The sequence below is a fragment of the Stegostoma tigrinum genome, chromosome 28 (assembly GCF_030684315.1).
Source record: "Stegostoma tigrinum isolate sSteTig4 chromosome 28, sSteTig4.hap1, whole genome shotgun sequence".
NCBI classification, from domain to species: domain Eukaryota; kingdom Metazoa; phylum Chordata; class Chondrichthyes; order Orectolobiformes; family Stegostomatidae; genus Stegostoma; species Stegostoma tigrinum.
This window is the reverse complement of record NC_081381.1, coordinates 25,535,191-25,562,584: the sequence shown is the minus strand read 5'-3', so window position 1 is coordinate 25,562,584 and position 27,394 is coordinate 25,535,191. Positions and strand designations below refer to the sequence as shown.

Sequence of the window (27,394 nt, the reverse complement as noted above, 5' to 3'; positions counted from 1 at the left end):
ATAAAAATCTACAAACTGGATCTGGCATATTTGCAGCTAACGAGTGCAGATCAACATTTAACACAAGATTTATCTCAGAACATTATTTTATTTTTCAAACAAAGGATGCCAGCATTGAAGGTCTGATAGTTTTATTACTAAGCTACTTCAGAGCTTGGGGTCATACAAATGTATACAAGGTAAAGATGGCAGTTTTCGTAACAGAACATTTAGGAACCAGATGAGGTCATGTGTCAATCTGGCAGCTTTATGACACTTTTACTGAGACTAATTGTGTCATTTAAGAATTTTAAAAATTAAATTCAAATTATCAATGTACCTAACAGGATTTGAATTTACATTCCCTTAATTATTAATTTATTCTGGATTATTAGTCCAGTTAGATAGCCACAAGACAGTTCAATTCCTGACTTTCAGATGTGACACTAAGGAAAATATAATGTTAAACACCCCATTTCCATTGCAAAGCTTCCCCCTAATAGCTGGTTAGAACACAATCAATACAATGGTGAACACAGGGCATGAAGACAGCAATCTAAAAAAAAGAGGACAATGCCAAAAATACACTCTGTATTTGTGAAGGGTACATACACAAACATCTTGTTTATCTTCCAGTATTGATCCTGTATATGTTGTCAGCATTTTCTTCTACATGTATAACAGGGCTATTGTTAGCTTGGCTCAATGGGTAACACTTCCACCTCCGGTCAGCAGCTTGTACAGTTTGATAACCCCTTCTCCACCTGCTAGGCTGTTGACCCATTGCAACATCAATGAGTATCGCAATGTCAGAGATGCCAATCTTCTGATGTGACATTAAACAGAGATCTCCATCTTCCCCTTGACTTGGATGTTAAAGAACCCCAAGCATTCTGGAGATCAGGCTTTCTCCCAGTATCACGGCCACATTCTTCTAAATCACCACGATAACAAATTAGCCATTCATTGCCATTTCTGGGAATGTGTTGACACAGATTTGGCATTTATTAAACAAGTCATCATGTTCCAGAAACCAATGCATTGTCATACAAATGCTGGCAGAGTTTATGCCAATAGTGTAATCAACAGACTCAGCAAAACATTGCACCGGTGCTAAATAGGTGAAGTTATACGAAGTATCCTTCCAAACTCCTAACCCAAATCTAAAATCTCCTGCGATTCAGGGCAAGCTATGTAATTGATCACAATCAATTCGCTATAGAAAATGTACAATACTCCACTCCATCATTACAATGGAGTGTGATTGCCGGGAAATAACCCATTCTTCAGATGACTGGTTTAAAGCTCTTTTAAATTGCTTCAATCACTGCTTTGATCTGCCTTTGGTACACAATACCTCTGACCATTGGCAACTGAATTGACACAGTTACACCTGGTCTGCTGCAATTGATTACATTTACCAAATTTAAACTGAATTTAAAGAATTAGCAGCAAGAGAGAAAAAGCACGGCAGACTGGTCATTGCAGTTACATGTGATTAACACTAGATTCACATTAGTGCCTGTGAGTCTGGACTCAGTAGGTGGAAACACACCATTTCAACCAGGTGACTATTTTGGGGAGGGTAGATGGATTTTTGAGCCAATGTTAAAGACTTTGGATACTCCAGTGTAAAATGTTTATCAGTGTAACGCATTTCTGCTCTATCCTCCACTTTCTGTACTTCATTCTGCCAAGAATGTTATCTGCTTGAACTCTTGAAGCATTTGTTCCTGATTCATACATGTTATGAGAGTAACATGCACGAGGTTGCGCTCTGATGCTGAAGGTCAGCAGCATCTAATAGAGATACTGGATTTTTACTGATATTGTTTCTATCTTGAGTCACCATAAGACACTAGGTTCATGGTCATTAACCCAAATCTTTCAATTGCAAAATTATCCTTCTCGTCATATCACTAAGTCTTGGCCCCTCCTTTAGTGAATATGAGAGCAAAATGATCACAACTCATTGCTAGGAGACTGGTCTGTAATCCAGACAGAAAATTCATTGCACCACATGGTGTCAGTTACAGGCCAGCTGGTCTCAGTATGAAACTTCAACCCTTCTCTTCAACTCCACAATTCTTATGGCCAGTGCTGATCTGACCCTTCTTTTTTTCTAATTTCTTTATATCTTATCCCAACACTTTCTTCCCTGTATCCTTGCTGTACTAATACCTCAAAACCTCATTCTGAGACTACTGCAGAGCACCTCACATCCCTCGGTCTCATTTCTCTTGCAATACTTTATGTTTAAAGATCCAAGTTCTGAAACACATGCTCACTACTCAATTTAGTGAAGGTGGCATAGGTCAAACCACCAGTGAGAGACTCTTATCTCTTCTCCAAAGGATGTCTGATGTTATTTAAGTGCACTCAGGCAGCACCAGGCCTTCCACAAACATGACCCCAGTAGAGTCGGAATCCCATGCTCAAGATCCCTACCGGCCAGAGACCTTCGCCATCGGTCACCACTGGATCCCTCAAGACAGTTGAGTGGTGGGGTTTTCAGAGAGGGGCAAGATTGATTCTGAGCAAGCAAGCACACTTCTTCCTAATGTGCACGAACGGCACTTGAAAGGGGGTGCCCCTCACTCCACCCCCTTGAGGTGCTGGGCAGCTACAGGAGATACACATGAATCATAGAATCCCTGCAGTGCAGAAGGAGGCCATTTGACCCATCAGGTTTGCACCAACCCTCCAAAGAGCATCCTACCCAGATCAAGCTCCCTACCCTATTCCATGAAACCTTGCATTTATCACAGCTAATCTACTTTGCCTGCAGGTCTTTGGACTGTGGGAGGAAACCAGAGCACCCAACAGAAGCCACACTGACACAAGGGAGATCATGCAAACTCCACACAGACAGTCACTCAAAGATGGAGTCAAACCTAGCTTCCATGCACCATGAGGCAGCAGTGCTAACAACTAAGCCACAGTGCCACCCATTTACTATTTAGGAGAATTCCTGAAGTACCACTAAATCCTATTGAGCTCAGGGATAATGGCCCGTAAGTGATTCAATAATGAACCTAATTAATCAGCAGGCAGTTTCCCATGTCAGGCAAATTCCCAAACCCCGACTAAAATGTGATCAGTTTTCTGACCCAAAGAAAATGGCCGTGCATGGTCACGTCGGCCCATCTACCACTTTGTCTGCTCTGCAGGCTCGATTAATTCACTGTGCTGGTCTTATTAAAATCAAAATTAATTCCACAGATATGGATGTTAGTGACTAGGGCGATGTATGTTACACTTTTCTCCTTGCTCACTAGGAGGCAGTGAAAGGGTTTCTTCTTGAATTGGTGGAGTATTGCTCAGTACCAAATTCTCATGATGCAATTACCCTCCATACTGTTGGTGAAACTGACAGCTTGCACTTTTCATTAAATAACCAACGGTGAAGGTCACTAACCAAGGGGAAGTAAACACAGACATAAATAACTGATTTCATTCTGAGTGACTGAAGAGTTCAGTGTGGGTCCGTCATTATAAAATTAACAACAGCACGTTTCCTCTGATTTACATAGCACATGCCATCAGTGAGATACCATCTTCGATACAAGAGGGGACAAGGATCAGGCTCAGAATTGCAAGCACTGTCAGTGAGTTCTCTACCCCAGTTTTACAGGTTTTTTCGCTTTGGGCTGTCCAGTCATTTACATATACAACATTTCATTTTTGACCTGTGGTAATAGATTGACCGAAAATGGTAAATGCACTGCATCATCATTCTAGACAATGCAGTCATTAGCTTATGCTGCAGGAGGGTGTGTGCAAAAAGATGCAAAACAGCTTAACGTAGGTCCTGAAATATTTACAATATATATGAGCTGAGATCCTGTGGCATTGCTTAGAGATGTCTGATATCTACTGGTGAGCCTGCCCATCCTACTCTTGGTCACATCCAGTGAACCTTTACTCAGAGAGTGGTGGGGCATGGAATGCATTGCCGGAGAGGGTAGTGGAGTCGGCCTCATTAGAGGCATTTAAGCGGCTATTGGACAGGCATATGGATGACAGTAAAAGGTAGGTATGGAGGTTAGATAGACCTTAGGATTAGGGTAAAAGTTCAGCACAACATTGTGGGCCGAAGGACCTGTACTGTTCTATGTTCTATAACTATAGCTGTCATGAGTGTCATCCTCACTCACATCATTCAAGAGTAGAGGATACTTGTAAACCTTGAAATTTCCAGGTTGCAGGTAAAGTTTTATGCCTGTTTTATTTATTTTAGAAAGAGGATTGTTCTCACAAAAGATGCATCTTTAAAATTACTCAACATTGTTAAAGTTTGCAAATACTGAGTGTGTTCACCACATGTAAGTTAAGAGACTACAGATATTGCGGCTCTAGTTTTTCTATTACTGAAGAGATTCCTTGGACATTCCAAACAAATGGTTCTGTTGGTTTAAATTACACTCCACTGTTGCAAAGTTGGGTACAATACTTGTGGATTTAGTGGGGGGAGGGGAGTTAGAATTTGGTGTGTGAAATGCTAGGGGGAAGCATTGTGTGGTCCCTTTAAAAGATCATGTGCTTTTGCTGTGCTAAGAGATTTAAAATGGGTATCTGTGAGCAGCAGCTTGAAAGTTTGCAAGTACACAGACAGCACCCGAATTGAAACATTTGTATCAAAGGGCTGTACACTTAGGAGGGCAAGCAGCAGCTTTTTTTTTAACCAAGACAACAGTTGTTTGAATTTAGCCAATCAATTTGAGCCTGGTACTTAGATACAAAATCCTGTTAAATTTAAGCGTGATGGTTTTGACAACATAGGACCAATCCCATTGTAAGAAATATTGATATGTTGTCAAGGGTATAAAAAGAAGAGGGCAGTTGGACACAGACCCTATGGCTAGCTGCCATCCACCAGAGCTAATGGCCCTCAGCTCTGAAGGGAGAATTGCTGGTTCTCACAGCCTCCTCCATGTCTTAAAGAAAGCACCATCTAAATACCAGTGGTACCAATGGCACAACTAGTTAATATTCCTGACAGAACAATTGATGGACAAAACACAGTACATTCTAGAGGCACATAATATGGCTGTAATTGAAAAACTAAATTCTATTTTTTTTATATACAAGTGGGACTTGTATCTATTGGAACAGCATACTATTAGAATCTTGCTTTATCCAGGAATAGTTATTAGTTAGAAAGAATTTATTTGGTTCTTAATAGTTTAGTCAATTTGTTCATTGTCAGAGTTAGATAAATAAATTGTTATTTGTTCACTTTAAAGTGAGTGTCTGGGATTTATTCTATTTAACCACTAGAAGTTGCTGAAAAGCATGTTACACCATTTTCAAACATAATAGGAACTGCAGATGCTGGAAATCCAAGATAACAAGGTGTGGAACTAGATGAACACAGAAGGAAGGGCTTAGGCCCGATCTGCTGTGTTTATCCAGCTCCACACCTTGTTACACTGTTTTCACACTCGTTTTACAGATTATGGGGCAAGGTGCTCCTCTTTGGGTGTTTCGGTTGCGGGGGTGGGGTCAACCTCCGTTTTATAATATCACAGTGACAAAAAAATTACAATAGACAAAGACAATCATCCAAAATACAAACTTGAGGAAGATTTTTTTAAACTCAGGTAGTATTAGACTGAACAAGTAACCAGTGTTATCACTGTATAGTTCATAAATCAGCTCTGGAAAAGAGCCATACCAGATTTTAAATGTTAACCTGGTTTCTCTGAATAGATACTGACTGACTACTGAGTTTTTCTAGCATTCTGTTTCTTTCAGATTTCCAGTATCCACAGTATTTTGCTATTGTATACAGTAGTTCATAGTTTGTGTTTTAAAATATAACTTTTAGAATTTTTTTTTAAACAGCAGCAATTTGGGTTGTTTGATTGAGAAGCTGAGAAAAACAATCCTTAAGTAAAACACAACTCAAAGAAACTTGGAATTTGTTACACTTAAATAGTTGAGGCCACATTGACATGAAATTAACAGCTAGAAAGCCAACTGGAAAGACGACATTCACAGTTTTCCAGTAAAGGATAAGTTATTCATGTGGTCTCACAGAGTTAAGATTAGCTTTGGAAGTAAGTAGATTGCATTTCTGCCTAGCAACAGGCAATTGAGATGGGTGGAGCTTAGTGAGATTCTTCGTTCTGAGTCATCTCTGAGAAGTCAATTAGGTCATAGCTATTGGACATAGTTTGGAAAAACAGCTAAGAGTCTGTTAGCTTTTATTTTGTAGCTCATACCTCCTTGGAAATCAAGCAATAAAGCCAGATCTACATCTGAAGTACAGTAAACACTATATTTATATCTCAGCAATCTGTTCAGAGATATGGAGATAGCAAGGTCTGTAGATGCTGGAAGTCATAATCGATAAAACATGGAGCTGGAGGAGCATAGCAGGTCAGACAGCGTCAGAGGAGCTGGGAAGTCAACATTTCCAGTCGGGACTGGGGAGGGGGAAGGGAACTCAACAATAAATAGAGGGGAAGTGGGGCTGGGGGGAGATAGATTGGATGGTGATAGGTGGATGCAGCTACAGGGTTGTAGTAACTGGTCAATGAGAAGGGTGGGATGGATAGGTGAGAAGGGAGATGGGCAGGTTGTGTCAGGGCAAGGAGGCAGTGATGTGAGGGAGGGCTGGACATGGGATGAGGCCAGGGTGGGTAATTTAGAAACTGGTGATTTCTCTAAGTCCATTGCTTTGTGAGCTCCCAAGGCACAATACAAGGTGTTGTTCCTCTAGTTTACATCTGACCTCATTGTGACAGTGAAGGAGGCCCAAGATTGACATATTACCAAGGAAGTGGGAGGGGGAGGGGAGATGGCTGGCAACTGGAAGCTGGTGTTAATTGGAGTGTACAGAGTGCAGATGCTCCATGAATCTGTCATCAAATCTGCACTTGGACTCTCCGACATAAAAGAGACCACACCTTGGGAGTAAATGATGTGGTTGACCAGCTTAGAATATGCAAGGATGAATTTCTGTCATATTTGGAATGCTTGTTTGTGGCCTTGGACGGAGGTGAGAGGGAAGGTGTAGCACTTCCTATGGTTGCAGGTAAAGGTGTTGGTTGTGGTGAAAGTGTTGGTAGGGACTGTGGAGCAGACGAGGGAGTCTCAGAGTGAGCAGTCCCTATGGAAAGTAGATGGGGTGGGGAAGGAAATATCTTTTTGGTGGTGGGGTCTGATTGCAGGTGGGAAAAATGGCGGAGAATTATGAATTGGATTTCAAGATTGGTAGAGTGGTATGTATGGGCCAGGGAACTCCATCCTTATTGTTGTTGAAGGGAGGGGGTTTGAGGGCAGAAGTGCAGGAGATGTGGTTGAGGGCGTTATGAATCACGGGATAGGTAAAATTACAGTCCTTGAAGTAGGAGGACATCTGGGATGTCCAGGAGTGGAACACTTCATTCCAGGAGCAGATGTGGCAGAGGCAGAGGAATTGGGAGTATGGGATCGCATTTTAGCAAGAGGGTGGGTGATAGGCATAGTTGAGGTAGCTGTGGGAGTCAGTGGGTTTGAAATGGATGTCAGGGCTAAGTCAGTTACCAGAGATGAAGACAGAAAGATCCAGGAAGGGGAGAGAGGCATCGGGAATGGTCCAGGTGTATTTGAGATGGGGTGAAATTTATTGGTGAAATGGACAAATTGTTCAAGCTCCTCAGGAGAGTACGAGGCAGGACCAATACAGTCCTCAATGTAGCCGAAGAAAAGCTGAGGGATGGTACCACTATAACTGCAGAAGAGGAACTGTTCTACATATCGTACAAAGAAGCAGACTTAGCTTGGACACGTGAGTGCCCATAGCCATCCCTTTATTTTGTAGGAAGTGGGACAACAATAAGGATAGAGTCCCCTGGGCCACACATATCACCCCACCAATGACTAAATCCAATGCATCATCTTCTGCCATTTTTGCTACCTGCAATCAGACCCCATCCCTATCTGCTTTCCATAGGCACCGCTCACTCCATGACCCCCTCATCTGCTCCACACTGCCCACCAACACTTGCACCACAACCAGCATCTTTTCCTGCAACCTGCCCCTGCCCCTACACCTCCCACCAAGGCCCCAAACAAATCCAACAGGGATTCACCTTTATCTCTTCTAACCTGGTCTACAGCATCTGTTGCTCCCAACGTGGTCTCTCCGATGTAGAGGAGACCAAGTGCAAACTCTGTGACAGATTCCCAGAGCATCTGACCACTGTACGCTCCAATTAACACCGCCTCTGGTTGCCAACCATCTCAACTCCACTTCCCAATTCTTTGGCAACATTTCCATCTTGGGCCTCCTCCACTGTCACAATGAGGTCAGATGTAAATTTGGGGAACAACCCCTTATATTCTGCCTTGGGAGCTTACAATGCAATGGACTCAACAGATAATTCACCAGTTTCTAAATCTCCCCATCCTGGCCTCATCCCATTTCCAGGCCTCCCTCTCGTCCCTATCTCCTTGACCTGACACAGCACTACCTGCCCATCTTCCTTCTCACCTATACACGCCATCCTTCCCAGTGACCAATCTCCACAACCCCCTACAATGCATCCAGCTATCAACATCCCACTTACCTTCCCCCAGCCCCACCCACCTCCCTCTATTTATTGCTGAGTTCCCTCCCCCTCTCCAGTCCTGATGAAGGGTCCAACATAAACTGCGACCATCATGCTCAGCTCCTCCAGCTCCAGATTTTATCCACGCTGTTCAGAGATGTTATTACTAACCTCCGGAGCAGGAGGGACATGAACTCCCATCTCTTTGTTCACAGGAAGGGACACTACGACTGCATCTCAAGAGCCTTTTTGTTCACGTTTGTAATGAACGACCCAAGAAAAAAAAACACGAAATGTGTGAAGTGCCATCACAATTGAACTGAAGGTTACTGGAGGCAGTCCATTCAGCTCACACTATGTGCTGGCTTTCCACCACAGTAGTTCAAAGTGATCTATAAATCGAAGTTATCAATCACACTTTCACCCCATGGTCCTGACTTTTCTACCTCAAACATACTCCAACTGCTCGTTAACAGCGACATCTTGCAGTTACTTGATTTATTTAAATACAGCAAAACGCATGTTTCAAGACTGCTTGCTCCAAAAGACTCAAAGCCTCACTGTTTCCAACAGCCGCCCATGTAAGTTGTCAAGAATCTCCCACTCACTCGAAGTGATGGATGTGTATAAACCTACTCGTACTCGTCGATTACATTTCAGACTATAATTCAGCTCTGAGTATTCTGCATTTACCCACTAGTACGCCTCGATTCCATTCCAGACTCTCTGCTGAGTCCGTTATTCTCCGTATAAACCCCAGCACAATTCCATGTAACTGTGGAATAGCGATGGAAAACAGAATAATGATACGACTGCATTCAAATGCAAATCATTTTATCGTATTACAGGATTATAATCAAACTGCACAGAGGGCAGTAGTGTCTACTTTCATAAAGATCTGGTTAATTAAAATTTTAAATTAGCGGCCCGTTTGTGTCCGGGAGACTGGTGACGTGGGCCCGACAGAGAACAGAAAAGCATCCGCCAACGTCCCCTCACACGCGCCGATAACCTCAAGACAGACAGAGGGTCTAGAGAAGGGCGCCCCACTGAAAATCTCTGAAATTGCGAAGGAAGGGTGCGACTTCCCAATCCTTTAGAAAAATAATACAATACTCAAGATCAAGCCCTTGTAACCAAAGAACAAAAACAAAAACGTGGCAGTAGATAACATAAGATTCCCCGTTTAACCGTTGGCTACAAGGTTGGAGGTGCTGGTCACAATGTTTGGCGGGCGGGCGGGCGGGCGGGCGGGGGTGGGGTGAGAAATTGAACAGAAGATGGAACTGACACAAGTCCGTTTTGCTGAAGCTGTCTGGAATCCGCCTCCCTCCACCCCATCGGCTCTTTAATGGGAGAGAAGGGGGTTGCTCGAGAGCATGGAAAGAAATTAAAACCAGCAGCACTCACCCGAAATCTATTCAGAAAAGCCGCCCTTCCGACCTCCCCATCTCCCTCCGTCCACTTTACAAGTGGATTTGGAAGATAAGAGTAAAAAAAACTTCTTGCAAATTCCTACTCGCAACTATTTCGGAGGGTTGGCTTCGACGCAATCACGGCCAGAGGGAGAGGTAGGATACATGTCCTGGATTTATCAAAAAACATTAATTAGCCTCGAATAAACAGGGTACACATTTACAGCTCGGCATTTCATTCGTAATAGCCATGTTGTATGTGTCAAAGTTGTTTTTTTCTTTTGTAACATTAGTATTTTAAGAAGATCACTTGCCGGTACTCCCCTAAGGCTGTGAGGCTGATGGAAGAAACCTCATTTACATGAAGATTAGGGGTTGACATCAGGATTTTGTTACAGTGTATCATTCGGCGGGGAAAGGTATCAATTTATTTTTAATTATTATTTTCTTCGTGGAAACCGATTAAATCTGGAGGAATACCGTTACAGTCGAGCCTCGAATGTGGAAGAACATTTTATACAAAATGACAAATCGTGTCGCCAGAGAATCTTACCAAGGTGGGATCCCGAATCCTACATTTTCCCTTCATTTTAAATGTTACGTTTAAACGATTAATAACTTACTTTCTCTTCCATCGGACGATCTTTATTTCTGATAAATTTCAGGCAGTTGTCGGACAAGATAGACATACATTTTATTTGTTTTTTTAATCATTAATTGAAGGCGCGCTCGGCGTCTTTTACTGTTAATTTCTCCAGAGAGGAATGGCAATGTCGATGCGGATATCAATTGCCAGTTTATACTCCAGTCCTCTGAAAACTCTTTTCCCCGTGTTGAAATCGGAAGGTTTCTGCTTTAATATTTTTAACCCACCCCCACCAGTCTGATCACGTTTCGGAGTGTTAATGATCAGCTCTGCGAAATATGCTTAAAAGCTCCCACCCCGATTAAATCCCCATTTAATTTCGGGTTGGCCTTTACACATCGGTGGGGGGTGGATAAGGGTTGGGGATAGGGGTATGCTAGTAACTTCTAAGTTTGCTCTGTTTCCATATCCTCTCTGGCGAATTCTGCCGGCTGCCTGAACTCCGCCAGATCTCGCCTTTGGAGTCTTCCTCCCTCCCTTCCCCTCCCCCCTCAAATCTCTTCAGGGGAGGAAGAAAAACTAATTATTTTTTTTCTCCCTTCGTTACAGACATGGATTCTGCATCGCCCTCAACTTTCGACTCAGAGGTAATTCTATAACATAAATTCTAAAAGACCCGAACGGCAGAGGTCTTTGGATCTTCCTATGGTCAGAATTTAGATTTGATATTTGTTTTTAAAAGTGATCGATTTCAGTCGACAGTCGGATCGATTTCATGCCCACAGGGGTCCGAATATATATGTCGCGCCATCTTGTCAATTTACCATACCTGTATGTAATTTTTAAGACCCCTTGTTAATCAGAGCAGATAGGTTTGTGTTAAAATGTGTCTCGCCGCCTTGCTGTGCCCCTATTCGAAGTTAGCAATGTATTGTTGCAGGGGTGGGGGGACATTTCCTTTTAAATCAGTGCCGTTCTTTTTTTTAAATTCCCTCCCCTCCCAGAGTCTGCTGCTTGCCTGTTCCTCGGGGATCGCCAATCCCGGTGTGTGTGTGTGTTTTTTAATGATGAATATTCGCCATCTTGCCTCTGACCCGTCCCTTTTTTTCCCCTATCCTTCCCTCCTTGCTCAAAAAAATTATTTTCCTAGTTAATCGTCCCGCGCATCCTGTGACCTCCTCCACATCTGCCCCGAACACTAATCCCACACACTTCGATTTTACTAACCCAGGTTATTCTACTTTTTTTTTAAAAATAGAAAACATTTTTTAACAAAATGATGATTTTCTACGGGCATGTGCCCCACGAGCAGGCCGTTTAATTTATGGTTAAAATGAAAAATGTTTTACTGGTAGTAAAATGTATCAAGTGTACAGGAATGAATCGGTCCCTTTGTTAAATGGTGAAATGTACAGTCAGTTGGGGATGTTGTATTGTGGGTGGGTGGATGGGCGCCACCCCCCCCCCCCCCCGGCCAATCCTGGGCTGTGGATTCCCCGAGATGCATCAATCTGAGTTTCAACAGCAATCCGCTCAATCCTCGGGAAATTTGTAAAATCGAAACAGCGGTTGCCACAGCAAACCTACTTTTTGATCAGTGGGACGAATTTTTATTTCAAATGGACGAAACGCGCGATCTTGCTTGAAGTGAGTGGGACTTGATTAAATCCGGCTAATAATTGGAATAATTATTATCTTGGAATCTCCAGCATCTGCAGTTCCCATTATCTCTAATAATTGGACTATCGGGGTTTCGATAACAGAGGTGAAACTGTTTTAGTATTGTCTATCTTCAAGTTTTCCTGACTAGGACCTTCTGCCCTTGTACCCTCCCGGGCAGTAATCCCATACCCGTCTGTTGAGCAATATTCTAAGGCGGCTCATTGCTCACCAAGAGAATAGAATGGGATGCTGGGGAGGATTAAGTACAATCGTTCTGGAGGCTTGGTGCCTGAGGTTTAATCGGACACAGCTCCTGATCTGACCAGGAGGTCTACCTTTAGAAACAGAGCCCAAGAGGCAATTGAGGCAGCTAAACTGTTTTGTATCCCCTTTCACTTAAAAATTGCACTGAAATATCTTCTAATATAGAATTTTATATGTAAGTCAGTACCATTTTGTCAGGAACAATTGATTGCCAAATTAGTTTTTTCATGAGACGTTCATTTGAAAGATTTTGCCCAAATCTGTGCAAAAATTCTACTGTGCTAAGTGCTACACGTTATTCTAGCGGCACACTGTGACTAATAACAAGGTCTTCCTTTCCTTTGTTCTGCAGTGTTTATGGTAATGGAGCCAAAATTAGGTTTAAATCTTGAAAAATTATTTGAAACGCACTGCTCAAATTATTGTCCTGCCATCCATAAACACTGGGCCAATCAGAGTCACACAGCATGGAAACAGACCCTTCAATCCAATCAGTCCACATCGACCATGTTCCCAAACTAAACTATCTCACCTATCAGCTCACAGCCCATAATCCCTCCAAATCGTACTGTTCATATACTGATCCAAATGTCTTTTAAATTTTGTAACTGTACCTACATCCACCACTTTCTCTGGTTCATTCCACCCAGGAACCACTCTGTGCAAAAAATGTTGCCCTGCCCCCATGTCCTTTTCAATTTTTTTTCTCCTCTCACCTTAAAAATATGCCCCCTAGTTTTAAACTCCCCCCCCCCCCCCCAATCTCGGGGAAAGGACCCTTGTAATTCACCTTATCTATGCTCCTCATAATTTACTGAACCTGTCTAGGTCATCCATCAACCTCCTATGCTCCAGTGAAAAAAATTCCAGCCTTTCCAGACTTTTTATATCTCAAACCTCCAATCCTGGCTCATGCTGGCAAACCTTTTCTGAACCCTCTCCAGTTTAATAATATCCTTCCTATAACAGGGTGATCAGAACAGTATACAGAGGCCTTACCAAAGTCCTGTATAATCTGAATGTGACATCCTAACTCCTGTACTCAAAGGTCTGAGCAGTGAAGACAAGCATGCTAAATGCCTTCTTAACCACCCTGTCTACCTGTGATGCAAATTGCAAAGAATTCTCTACTTGAACTCCTAGTTCTCTCTGTTCTACAACACTACCCAGGGCCATATGATTAACTGTATAAGTCTGCAACTACCATCTCACCAGCATCTACATCCAGAAGATCATTAGCTGCCATTTCCGCCACCTCCAGCAAGATGCTACCACCAGACACACATTTGCCTCCCCTCCCTTGTCAGCCTTCTGCAGGGACCATTCCCCTGGAACATCCTGGTTCACTCTTCCTTCACTCCCAACATCTCCCAATAGCCTCACGGCATCTTGCTCTGCAAACATAAAAGATGCAACACCTGTCAGTTTAATTCCTCTGTCCTCAGTATCCATGGGCCCAAATACACATTCCAGATGAAGCAATGCTTTACCTGCACTTCACACAATCTGATCTACTTCACTTGCTGCTCACAAAGTGGTCTTCTCTACATTGGGGAAATGGAGCATAGACTGGGTGACTGCTTCTATCAGCAGAGAAGACTCCAAGCTTCCAGTTGCCTGCCACTTTAACACATCACCCTGTTCCCTGGCCAGCATCTCTGTCTTAGGCTTGCTGCAGTGCTTCAGTGAAGAAGAGCACTTCATCTTCTGCTTGGGGACCCTGCATCCCTCTGGACTGAATACTGAGTTCAATAACTTTCAGGCCTGAGCTTCCCCATGTCCTTATCCCAACCCCCACACATCAGGCCTTGTTAACGCATAGTCAGCTATTACACACAACCCATTGTTAGCCACTAACAGTCCCCATTAATAGCTATACACCCTACTAGCCAGATCATTACCCACTCCTTTGTCCAACTGTTCTTTGTTCTTGGGTTCTATCCCTACCTATTGTTTACCCCATCGCTCACCCCACCCTATCTTCTGCATTAAAAACTAGCATTTTCCTAACTGCCATCAGTTCTGAGGAAGGGTGACTTGACCCGAAATATTAACTCTGGTTTCCATCCAAAGATGCTGCCAGACCTGCTGAAACTTTCCAGCAATTTGTTTTTGTTTTTGATTTATAGCATCTGTAGTTTTTCATTTTTAACTGTATAAGTCCTACCCTTGTTTGTATTACTAAAATGCAATATTTCACATTTATCCAAATTAAACTCCATTTGCATTCCTCAGCCCACCGACTGAAATTATCAAGATCTCTTTGTAAGCATAGGTTTCCTTTACTGTACACTATACCACCACCAATTTTGGTATCATCTGCAAACTTCTTAACCATGCCTCATATATTGTAATCCGAATCACTTATATAAATGACAGACAAAAGTGGATCTGAACCTGTATTGCACCATTTACACAGGGAACAAAGCTTCAGAAGAATGTTTTCAGTTAACAGACAGTGGCAGATCTGTACCCACTTGCACTGAATCCCAGTAGTACTTAGCTGAAAGTAGGATAAAAATTTCACCTATTATTAAACATCATTGAAATTTTGCAGATGACAATGCAAGAATCCCACCTCTCCCAGTCATATTGTCCCTGTAATTATTATTACATAATGATAGAAACTGCTTGATTTTAAACAAAACTGTTCTGATGTTGAAAGTTTTGAAATATTAGTGATGACTGGAAAATTTCATAAAGCTGTGTTAACTTGCATACCAGTGACCAGAGAATGGTTGGTTAGTTTGTCTGTACCGATTGCACAAATTCATATCTAACCTTACTCTCTCTTGCTCTCCCTTTTCCCCAGGATTATACTCCAACAGATAAGAGGTGTAGGACAGTGGAAGATTTTAACAAATTCTGCACGTTTGTCTTGGTTTATGCTGGTTACATCCCCTACCCTCAAGAAGTGAGTTCAACTGTTTCAAACTCCCCATTTTTATTCTCCATTACTTTGCAATTTGACCAAGTAACAATCTTTCCTGCTCAGGTTGCAGGGAACAACACACCAGTGACTTGGATAATGTCACAATTTCAATTCCAGTATTAGTGACAAGCTCCATCCAATGGCGCAATGCATTCATACAGTGATGAACTGACCTGGAAAGTCCCAGGTTTGATTCCTGATCTGGAATACAATGTCTTGACAGAGTGATAGAAACAGATTCAATAATGATTTTTTTTCTGAAATGGGAATTGATAAGCAGTCCAGCTGGGCTAATGGAAGCAGAAACTTTTAAGACTTCGTGGAAAGAGTAAGCAGCATGAGATAGCTTTTTCAAAAAGACAACACAGAAACTTGGAATCGGGGTGGGGCAAACTGTCTTTTTCTACATTATGTAGTTCATTTTCTAAGTTGAATTAACAGGTCTCGGCCAGGTTGACAACAAGGGCAGAGCAGTTGATCTCCTAGGAAGGAAAAATTTAACTATGCATCTTGCTCCTGATCGCCAGAAAGTAACTGTGGCCACTGAAAGGATGTTTTAATTGGGAGACCCCTTTAACTTTTGACAGAGACAAAGGTAATATGATTCTCTGGAGGGTCTGGATAATTCGCTTCCTCAGACAGGAACAGTGGCTGGGTCATCTTATTATTTTTGAGGCTGAGTTAGATAGGTTGACAAGAAAGTCAAAGGGTATGGGTGTAGACAAGAAAGTGAAGGCCATTATTGAATACAAATTAGAAGTAGACATCTTCAGCCAGCTCCGCTGTTCAATAATGTCATGGTTGATCTGATTACCCACAGTCTGCCCTACCACTGATCAAATCAGCCACGATCTTACTAGATAATGGAGGAGTGTGGGGCTGCAAAGGCTAGTCATAATTCATACGCTTGTGTGCACTTCAGATAAGGGCGATGTGAGCTTGGCTGAGATCCCACTAAATTGTTCAGACAGTCACCGTTTGGTAATGGGGACACCTGAGATACTAATGAGGAATTGAGATCAAGGAACCTGTACTCTAGCATTGAAGAGGAAAGGAAGGTGATAAATGAAGGAGAAACATGGGCATTCTTTAGATGACATGTCCATCATGGGCCTCCTGCAGTGCCACAATGATGCCACCCGAAGATTGCAGGAACAACAATTCATATTCCGCTTGGGAACCCTGCAGCCCAATAGTATCAATGTGGACCTCATCAGCTTCAAAATCTCCCCTTCCCCCACTGCATCACAAAACCAGCCCAGTTCGTTCCCCCCCGCCCCCACTGCACCACACAACCAGCTCAGCTCTTCCTCTTCCCCCCTCCACTGCATCCCAAAACCAGCCCAGCCTGTCTCTGCCTCCCTAACCTGTTCTTCCTCTCACCCATCCCTTCCTCCCACCCCAAGCCGCACCTCCATTTCCTACCTACTAACCTCATCCCACCTCCTTGACCTGTCCGTCTTCCCTGGACTGACCTGTCCCCTCCCTACCTCCTCACCTATACTCCCCTCTCCACCTATCTTCTTTTCTCTCCATCTTCGGTCCGCCTCCCCCTCTCTCCCTATTTATTCCAGAACCCTCACCCCATCCCTCTCTCTGATGAAGGGTCTAGGCCCGAAACGTCAGCTTTTGTGCTCCCGAGATGCTGCTTGGCCTGCTGTGTTCATCCAGCTTCACACTTTATTATCTTGGATTCTCCAGCATCTGCAGTTCCCATTATCACAGAAACATGGGCATATGCTTTTCTTTAAGTGTGCTCATCAGTGTCAATATATACAGGAACAATGTATAACAAAACTTGCATGATTTTGATTGAAGCTATCCACAGAAGGATGTGAGGGGAATGTGAATGGGAGGAGGAGGAGGAGGAGGAGAAAGGATTTGATGATTCCTACCTGGTCTAGTTCATTTTCACTTGGTAACCATCTTCAAGTGTCAGCATCAGAGACCCTTCAACGCCACCCAGAGATGGCATCTCTGTAACAATGTCCAATTGGGGAGAATGAAGGGCTTCTTTTAAAAAGGGCATCATTGGCCTGAAGTTGACAGGCAAACTTCCCACCACTGCGCAGCTCCCCCTCCCATTTTCTAGACATGTATTACAGAGATATCACATAAAGTGCTTTGAGAGCTGGATGTTTTGGTTTGCAGAACAGTAAGCAATCACCCCCGAGTTAGCTTCTGGGCTCATTTTGTTACACTGAGCAAATAGTTGAGTGTAATCTGTTTCTTATTTCAATCCCGTTTATGGGTAGAACTTCTTGTTTTCCTGTTAATGTTGTGGCATTCCAAGCATGTTGCTTAGAATGTGCCAATTCCCAAAGAAAACCAGGGACTTTTGATCAAACAAGTTTTCTGTTTGACTCTATGAAACTGACTCCATTTCAAAGAGTTGGCTTTCACGGATTTTGTCAGCTTTTGGGGGGTCACCTGTATAAAGGACTAGGTGGAGATTTTTTTTTAAAAAGAAGAGAATGTACATTTCTACAGCACCTTTCATGACCTCCAGATGTCACAAAACATCTCAGCCAATTTCATAATGCTGCAAATGTTTCAGCCAATCTGTGTACAGCAAGGTTTCATGAGCAGTTAATTAATGACCAAACAATTTTGTTCATTTTTTTTTTAGTTGAGAAACAAACATTAACATATATTACAAGGGGGAAATCCAGTAATCATTTTTTTAAAAAAAAAAGCACAACAGGATGTTTCGTGAGAGGGTAGGTGAAGCCTCCTCGTTTTAAAAAAAAATCCGAGAGTGCTTCAGTCCTTTAGTACCTCCCCAGAGTGTCGACTTTGGTCATGCTTAAAGATGATCTCTGTCACTGAAGAAAAATTACTAGGGAAGCTGATGAGGTTAAAGCTCAATAAGCCCCCTGGATCTGATCATTTGCATCCTAGGATACTAGTAAAAGAAGCAACTTGAGAGCTAGTAGATGCACTGGTAGTAATCTTCCAAGAATCCTTCAATTCTGGAAAAGTCCCAGAGAATTGGAAAAATAGGAATGGAAAGGCCAAGTGGTGAAGATGGCACGGAGTCTACACAAGGCTAAGCAAGTGGACAGAAACTTGGCCGATGGAATATTGTGTGGAAAATTATAAGGTTATGCACTTTTGAAAGGAAGAACGGAGAGCCGAACATTATTTAAATGGAGAAAGCTGCAGCAGAAAGGGATTTGCTTTCTTCATCCATGAATCACAAAAGGCTAGCATATAAGTTCAGTGGGTAATAGGGAAGGCAAATGGAATGTTGGCCTTTATTTCAAAGGAAACTCAGTATGAAAGTAGGGAAGTCCTGCTGAAACAATTCAAGGCACTGGAATGGCATGAACCTAGAATACTGTGAACAGTTTAGGTGTTTTATCTTAGGAAAAATTTACTGGCATTGGATAAGGTTAACTAGACTGATTTTGGGTACAGAGGGTTTGTCTTGTGAGGAGAGGTTGATTTAGATTTGGCCTGTACTCATTGGAGTTTAGAAGAGTGAGAGACCTCATTGGCACATTCTCACAGGCTTGTCAGGGTAGATGCTGTGAGGTTATTCCTGCTTGTGGGAAGTCCGGACACAGAGGACATTATCTCAGAGTAAAGGGTCATCCATTTAAGAAGGAGATAAAGAAGACTCTCATTTTTCCCCAGAGGGCAGTTGAAGTACACAGAGGCTGGTATCCCATCACCAAGTCACCTGTTATTTACGTGTGCATTGTACATGAGCTTTGCCCAGGCAGCTGAGAACCAGTCCATAGAATGGAGAGACTCTCTGAATCTCTTATTTATATTTTTTTCACCACCAGAAAAAACACCCATGCAGTCAGTGAACCAGTAACAAGCAAAGCCGATAAGGGCAATGCTAATCTCCTGTTTATATCTGTCAGCCAGGGCTCCCTGATTGGCCCAAGTTAACAACCCCCATCAAAGATCTCATGGTTGATGAGATCCACCGGGCCCTCGCTCCAATCACTACAGTAGTGAATCTGTGGAAAGTTTTTAGCACATAGGGTTATCAAGGCTAGCTTGTTAAGAAATTCAAAGCTAATATGCATTTTTAATCAATAAGGGAATCAAGAGTTCTGGGGAAAGGGCAGGAAAGTGGTGTTGAGAATGATCAGATCAGCCACGATCTCACTGAAAGGCAGACCAGACTCAATGGGCTGAATGATCAACTTCACATGTCTTATGATTATGTCCTTAAATCTTTGGTATAACATTTGAACCCATGAGTTTCTGACTTGATGTCAAAAATGCTGTCTACTTGGCATCAGCTGACTTATTATCTTCTGCCATGATGCGAGGGGAAACTGCAGCAGCTCATTGACCTGTTATCTTTCTGCATTTCAGGAGGTGCCCCTTCGGACCAGTTCCAGCCCTCCCAACAGCACAGGCAGTACCGTGGAGAGTGAACCTTGGGACATCCCACTGTCTGTCCCTGGCACCAATAAAGGCAGGAAAACTTTCAGCAGTTTCAAAAAGGCCAAGCCATACTCATTTCTGAAACATCACAAATCAGGCAGCTTCATGCTGCCTCCTTTCAACCGCAGGAAGCCCGACAAGGTGAAGAGGAGGCGTGAGGTGAGGGCAAAGGAGGACAGCTTGAGGCTGGAAGAGCCACAGACTGAAGAGGCCAGCAAGCAGGAACCAACTGACTCCATTGCAGAAACCAGTGCATTTTCTCCTGTTCATGGAGCAGAGGATTCGACAACAGCTTCTATTTCCCTGAAGCATCTCTCCCAAGAAGCCCTTACCCAGCAGCCTCTCATTCAGCAGCCCCTCACTCCCGAGGCCCTTGATCAGGAGCCCCTCAATCAGCAGCCCCTCACTGTCAAGGCCCTTGATCAGGAGCCCCTCACCCCAGAGACCCTCGATCAGCAGCCCCTCACTCCGGAGACCCTCAAACAGCAGCCCCTCACGGACACTCCAAATGCAGGTCAGGACAGTTCTTCTGTGCCAGCTACTGCAGCAAATGTGCTGAATGAGACGATAAAATGTGAGAAAGTGGAACGGCAGAGAACTGTTTTCCGTCAGGGAAAGCAGGTGGTGTTCAGGGATGTGGACACAACTGGGAATGATGAAGATATCATGGTGGATTCTGGTAAGTGAGTTTTTGGAAGGTTAAATAGTTCACACTCACCAACTCCCCAAATTTTGTTCACCATTTTCCAGGCACAAATCCAGAGTGTGATGGAATATACTCCACTTGTCTGGCGGTGTGCAGCTTCATAAACACTCTTGAAACTCCATACTATCCCGGACAAAGCAGCCCGCTTGATTGGAACCCCATCCACCACCTTCACCGTTCAATTTCTCCACCACCAATTCACAGTCCTAACCCCAACCCCTCTGACAGATTCACTGCAACACTCACCAAGGCTACTTCAACAGCACCTTCCAAACCCGTGACCTCTACCACTTAGGAGAGGGGTAGCAGATGGATGGGAACGTTTGCCAGTTGGAAGTTCCCTTCCCAGACCCACAACATTTGAAACTATTACTGTGCCTTCACCATTGCTGGGTCAAAGTTCTGGAACTTTCTAACTGCAAAGTGGGTGTTCCCACATCTGCAGCAGATCAATAAGTGTCTCAAGAGAAACTGACATGGTGTGATTCACAGTCTCTGGGTGCTCCCGTATGCCTCAGTTACTAAGCCTCCTTTTCCTGAGTGGGCCTATATTCTGTGGATTAGAACCATCTCAGGTTTGATTGGTTTTGTGTGCAAGACTACCTGTTCTCATCCATATTAATGACAGATTGTAATTAGCACAGTAAGTGAGGGATTATAATGGACTGGATTAGAGACCAGTTTATACATAATATGTTATTGATAGACCTATGACTATCAAAGCTAGCACCAGTGCTAAATTATAAGCACTGGGACTTTGTCAGAACCAGCAATGGGTGATAACCAACAATATTGGTGACATACGTGTAACGACTAGGATTAGAGGCAAAAGACCACCTCCAGGACTGCCCAACGGGCTAGTGATCTTCACAACCTGGCCAGAATGCCTTGAATCTATGATTCTGTTTCTCATACTGCAACCTACAATTAATTGAAATCCTTGCAACAGCGCTCACTACCTTGCATGTGTACCTAATTGCCATGGACTTGGGCCAATTTCCCAATGTCAAATGCTGACCAATCCTGAGTGCAGTCCAGCTGGGAGGAGCTGCTGTCTTTCAACCTCATAGTAGTCCCATTGCTTGGTGTACACCTCAGAGAACTAAAGAATTATCCTTGAAATAATTGAGGATAAGTATACAATGCATTTTCTCATGAGCTGACATTTCCAAGAATATTTCCACCTCCCTTAACTCTTGAGGTTCTGACTGTGTTTGGGGTTTGAGGCTGTGGCTATCAGGTTCCTCACACCAAATGTGGGGAAACCCATCCAAGGTTTATTCGACCAGCTGTTTACATTTATTTTTCAACAAGAGTTGCTTGATTAATTCTGTCCCTTATCCAAGAGGTATGAAGTCAATTGTACTTTCTCCCAAAGCCATTCTTGCTGAAAACTCAGCAGCAACAAGGATACCTAGGACCTCTATGACTTGTATAACTGAACACCTGCAGTAATAGGTAAAAGTTTTGACTGTAGATTATTGGGCAGCTAAGCAGGGGTCCTTTTCAGATCATGAACATTGTAGGAATTATAATCGTATTATAGCTTGAGAAATCCAAGATGTTTATGGACTGAGCTTTATTCCCTCGAGTTTCAAAGATTGTGTGCTTTAATGAGGTGTTTAACTTAGTTAATAGTTTGATATTTTCTCACGATCATGTGGTGGGGAGTCCAGAATAGGGAACATTATTTTTTAAAATGGGGGTAAAGTTGTTCAGCGTTGATGTCAGGAAACACTATTTCACATAAAGGGCAGTGGAAATCTGGAATTCTCTTCCCCAAAAAGCTTTTGGGACTGGGGTTGATGGATAACATCAAACCGGAGGTCAATATATTCTGAAATAAAACAAAGAACTGTAGATGCTGGAGATCTGACACAAAGTCAGCAGGCACCATTTGTGGAGAGAAAACAGTTAATGTAGCAAGTGCAGTCACCCTTACTCAGAATTTCTGATTTTTGTTTGGATCAAAAGATTCTGGTTGTGCAAGTCTATTCGGCGTAATGGAGTAAAGAGTAGATTAACCATGAGACAATGGAGTAGTGGAACACATTTTGAGGGACTGAATGGTCTCCACCTGTTCCAGTGTGTTTGATTTTGGTCGGTCTCAATCCAGTGTTCCAAATAAGCAAAATTCCACACTAGAGAAGTACTAGGAAAATAACAGATTGGTCAACCAAAGGAGTGGTCTTTTGAAATTGGACTGAGAAAGTTTTGCTAGCCTTGGACATGAGTGAATATACTATTTAAAATGAAGTGTTCAGGTCTATGTTAATTCAACATCAAGAGAGAGAGAGAAGCACCAAGCTTTGCCTTGTCCATATGTTCTTATCCGTCTGTTATTTCATTATCAAACTTTCTTGCATTCCTCTCAACTTGGTTATGAAATTTGGCCTGACTTATCCTTAGGACAACTTTAGGTAATCCACCAATCTTTGTGTAAATAGTTATTCATCACATGTGAGCCCACTGACTGTGCCTCGACTCCATCCAGGACAAAGCAACCCATTTCATTGGTGCGCCATCCACCACCTTCCACATTCAATCCCTCCACTACTGACTCATGGTGGCAACAGTCTCTACCATCTACAAGGTGCACTGCAGTAACTCATCCGGGTTGCTTTGATAGCACCTTCCAAACCCATAACTTCTATCGTCTAGAACGTGAAGACCAGCAGGTGCATGGGAACAACATCAGCTACAAGTTCTTGTCCCAGGTGTACACCATCTGACTGGAAACTGTCACAAAGTCAAAATCCTGGAAAAACCCCTTGATGACACTGTGGATGCACCCTGCATCACATAGACTTCAGCAGTTCATCACCAAATTCTCAAGGGTAGTTAGAGAAGGGCAATGAGTGGTGATCCAGCCAGTGGTGCTAACATCCTGTAAAAGAATTTCAAAGTCCCATTCCAGAAACCTGAGCCACAAAATTGAAGCTGACGCCTGCACTGCAGTACTGAGGGAGTGCTGCACAATCAGAGATTCCCTCATTCAAGCGAGACATTCAAACAAAGTTGACCTCCGTCCGATTTTTCTTCTCATTCATTCATGAGATGTGGGCTTCGCTGGCTGAGCTAGCATTTGTTGCATATCCCTAATTGTGCTTTTTCAGGTGGACAAATGTTTCCAAGGCCTTTATTTCGAAACAGATCAGGACAGTTCTCTGTAATGTTCTGACTAATATTCACCTATCAACATCGCTAAAACGTATTTTCCAGTCAGATTCCATTTGAGATTTCACTGTGCACAATTTAGCAGCTTTCTCGATGTTACGTCAGTTATCAGTGAAATTATCTGAAAGCACTTCACTACATATAAAGCACTTGGGGGTCTTCCGGGGCTTGTGAACATTGCTACATAACTGCAAGCTATTGTTGATCTGGCTTGTGATTAATCTTTGGACCTTTCTGTTAAAACAGATGATGATTCCTGGGACTTGGTGACATGTTACTGCATGAAGCCGTTTGCTGGCAGGCCAATGATTGAATGCAATGAGTGCGGCACCTGGATCCACCTGTCCTGTGCCAAAATCCGCAAATCCAATGTCCCGGAGGTGTACGTCTGCCAAAGGTGTCGAGATTCCAAATACGACATTCGGCGATCAAACCGATCTCGAATCAGCTGCAGAAAGCACTTCCTCGACTGAGGTGTCTGTGTCTTTCTATCTTTATTGGTTTGGTTTTGTTTCAGGGAGAGAAGAACGTTGAATCGGCATCAAGGGAGGGTGGGAATCAAAAAAGAATGCATTTTAAAACAAAATAGTTTGGTGCACTTGTTTGGAGAGTTTCATCCGTTTGCACGGAAACTGCGTGCTTTCTGAATATGTCTCTCTCCCTTCGCCCTCACTGCCTCCAGGAATAACCCAAAAATCAACATAGATTGAGCCAATCTTTCAGTAATCACACCCTGGTTAAATGAGCACAGGGGAAATTGGAGGCTAGGGGTTGATTTGCAGGAAGAGGGGAGTGAACTTGCTGAGTGCTATAAACTGTATTTTTCTTCCCCTTTCTCCATTCCTTTCACTCTTACCTCTCACCCCTTGCATCTAAAAAGCCTTAATCCACCAAGGTCTCCATGATGAAGTGATAGCCATCACTCCATTTTTGGTGCAATCCCCAAAATGTTTGCTGCTAAGGGAGCTGCAACAGATAAACAGGGCCTGTGCAATACACGAAAGGCTTCAAGCATAAATGTTATCAAACAAAATGAGAAGGGAATAATAGATAATCAATACCTAATGGCCTGCCATTTAATAAAATGAAATAAAACCAGATAGTGTTGGAAATACACCATGGTTTAGTCATTTTGAGAGTTGATTGAAGTAGGTTCTGATCAAGGGGATGCACCTTAAATCTGTCTTCTCTCTTTACAGGTTGCAACTGACTTGCTGTGTATGTCTAATATTTTCTGATTTTATTTTTGCTTTCTGGCACTTTCACTTTTAACGTGACAATATTTACTTTGGTTGAAATGAGTAACTGATGCCTTTTTGCTCCTCTGCACTTTCTTTAAACTTTACATACTGGTTGACAAAGAGTTAAAGTCCTGCAGGAAATGTGTGGTAATAACCTGGGTTAATCTGTCAGGTTTGACTTGTGCTGTTAAAATGTTTGGAATAGACAACCAATTCTGGATTATCTTTTGGAGAATGTTTGTCTTAGGGAGGCCTTTACAATTTTTATGCCTGCAATTCAGTATTTAGAACTAAACTTGGTACTTCTGTTAGGAGGAAAAATATCCAGGAGTATGGCTTTTAAATGATCAGTTAATTGACTTTCTCCTCTTCTATGCATTGAAAGAATTGTGTTATGGGTTGTGAGGGCAGGAGATAAGAAACTCAATTTTATCAACTGTTAAAAGCTCTGGATAGGGGAAGGTCTGTTAAAAAGACAGCAACCCAGCCCCTCTGTTTTTCTGGGATTGGGGGTATGCCAGAAGGAGAGCAAGAATGTCCTATCAGTTACTTTTAAGTCCTTTTGGTCCTTACTTGGCAGTACGTTCAATGAGTTCAGGACAGTAATCTGTGAATTTGAGTTGAAGAGTTGGGTGAAAGGGGAGAGAGAAATCTCATCGTCCTCTCTTGTCCACCTCTGTTCTTTCCTCTGTATCTCTCAGTACATGAAGATATTGTAGAACATGGTTATGGTTCCCAAGATGCTGCCTCAGCCATTCAACAGGTGCTCGTGTGGTGGTTTAAATATGTTCAGTGGAGATGTGGCTTCATTTGGGAAAGCTCTGGGGTCATCTATAGTGACTGAGTCTCTGTTTGTAAATTGCATTTAGATTGGTGCAGACACTATTGTTTTGGGCATTGTAAATCTAGAGTCTTCACCCTTTGACCCTTTCCATAAAAGGAAGGGGTCGGGGAGATGAGGAGGTATCCTTCCGGTTCAACCTTCCATCATTGTATATTGTAAAATATTGTTCATGTATTTTTACTCTCAAATGTCTTATCCTACAAAAAAATGCCAAGTTGTGTTTCTTTGACTTGCTGTTTCCAGTGACAGGAAAGAACACAGAATTGACTCTGTTGATTTTATTGGAGTCAATCACACTGCACAGTGCTCTTGCCTCTCATTGTAGGCTGAGAGCAGTTGTACACAATGAGCAACTTTCCATTAGTATCCTGTAACCCTCTCCCTTTCCTGTTTAACCAATGGTCAGGTTACCTCAAACCAGCCATATGATAGCTTTCTCCCCCAGCCTGTAAAAATAGGCTGAAGGAGGCTGTAGGCCATAGACATAGTGAGCACTTAAAGATGCCTGACAATCAACCAGCATCCCCATCACCACCATTGTATACCAGGAGTTAATGCACATCCTCAATCACTCGGACTCCAATATTAGTAATGTAACCTTGCTATTTAGGAATAATTTTTCCTAACTACTTCCCTACTACTGAAAGTAAATGAACTGGTGGTCTCTCTTTTTGTTGTTAGAGACTAACCCTTTAAATTTTCCATCTCAATATACAGACAGAGGGGTCAAGAGAGAAAGACAGAGATGGTGGGGTGAGAAGGCAGTTGTCGTAGAGCAGATTTGATAGTAGGGTTCCGATCAAAACACAGGCAGGATTCTCACTCACGATTGCCATCCCATGTTCCTGTTGGGAACATATGCACATGAGTAAGGGCAGAATCCAGCTCGGCTTGCTAACCACAGTGAATTAGCTGGATGACACAAGCTTTTCACACACGTGAAAAATAGCTGTACAGCCAGCAAGTAGAGGGTCTGGATCTACATAATCCACCTATTAGAGAAGAAAAAAATCCTAAAACCAACATCATATTAAAAATAATTAATTAATCACATGCTGAACTCTCTCTCCACTTTATTCTTTTGAGGAATACCTGTCTCTTTTACACCCAATGCCCGTTAACGTGGATTCTCCCACAAGAGGAAACAACCTCTCTGCATTTACCTGTCAAGCTCCCTAAGAATCTCGTATTTCTCCGTGAGGTCTTCTCATTCTTCTTCTCTCCAATGAGTACAGGCCCAACCAACTCAATTCTCCACATAAGAAGATCCATACCTAAGATAAACCTAGTGAACCCTCTCTGGACTGCCTCCAATAGAAAACATCTTTCCTTAGATAAGGGAAAATGGTGAAAACGAGGGGTTTTTTTGAACAAAGCAGCATGGTTATTATTTCAAACGGCAGTGTTGCTCTTGCTCTTGTTGAGAATGCCTGCACGAGATTATCATGGACCCGTAACAAGTCTCTGACTTTGAAAATGTGTGCCGGGAGTGTTGGACTGTCTCCTTGGAAGAATTGTTAAAGTGGAACAAAGAAAACCTTGTTTCTGTGAAACTTTGTACGTGTATATCGGAAGTTATTTTGTAAATAAAGATTTAACTATTGGTATTTTAAATAATAAATCTGTTGTAACTTATTT

The 27,394-nt window shown here is 42.8% G+C and overlaps 2 protein-coding genes across 2 annotated transcripts in view; one reads left to right on the top strand and one right to left on the bottom strand.

The window, feature by feature from the left end:
* Positions 1 to 10,055, bottom strand: part of klhl21 (kelch-like family member 21) — a 30,074-nt gene extending 20,019 nt beyond the window's left edge. Inside the window, exon 1 of the mRNA XM_048561292.2 lies at positions 9,930 to 10,055. The gene's annotated coding sequence lies outside the window, so the exon portion shown is untranslated. The remainder of the gene's footprint in view (positions 1 to 9,929) is intronic.
* Positions 9,805 to 27,324, top strand: phf13 (PHD finger protein 13). The gene is made up of 6 exons (XM_048561294.2): positions 9,805 to 10,090; positions 10,228 to 10,491; positions 11,130 to 11,167; positions 15,259 to 15,360; positions 19,717 to 20,467; positions 23,918 to 27,324. The coding sequence occupies exons 2-6, from the start codon at positions 10,434 to 10,436 to the stop codon at positions 24,142 to 24,144; spliced, it is 1,176 nt and encodes a 391-aa protein (XP_048417251.1). The 5' UTR covers positions 9,805 to 10,090; positions 10,228 to 10,433; the 3' UTR covers positions 24,145 to 27,324.
* The last annotated feature ends 70 nt before the right edge of the window (positions 27,325 to 27,394 follow it).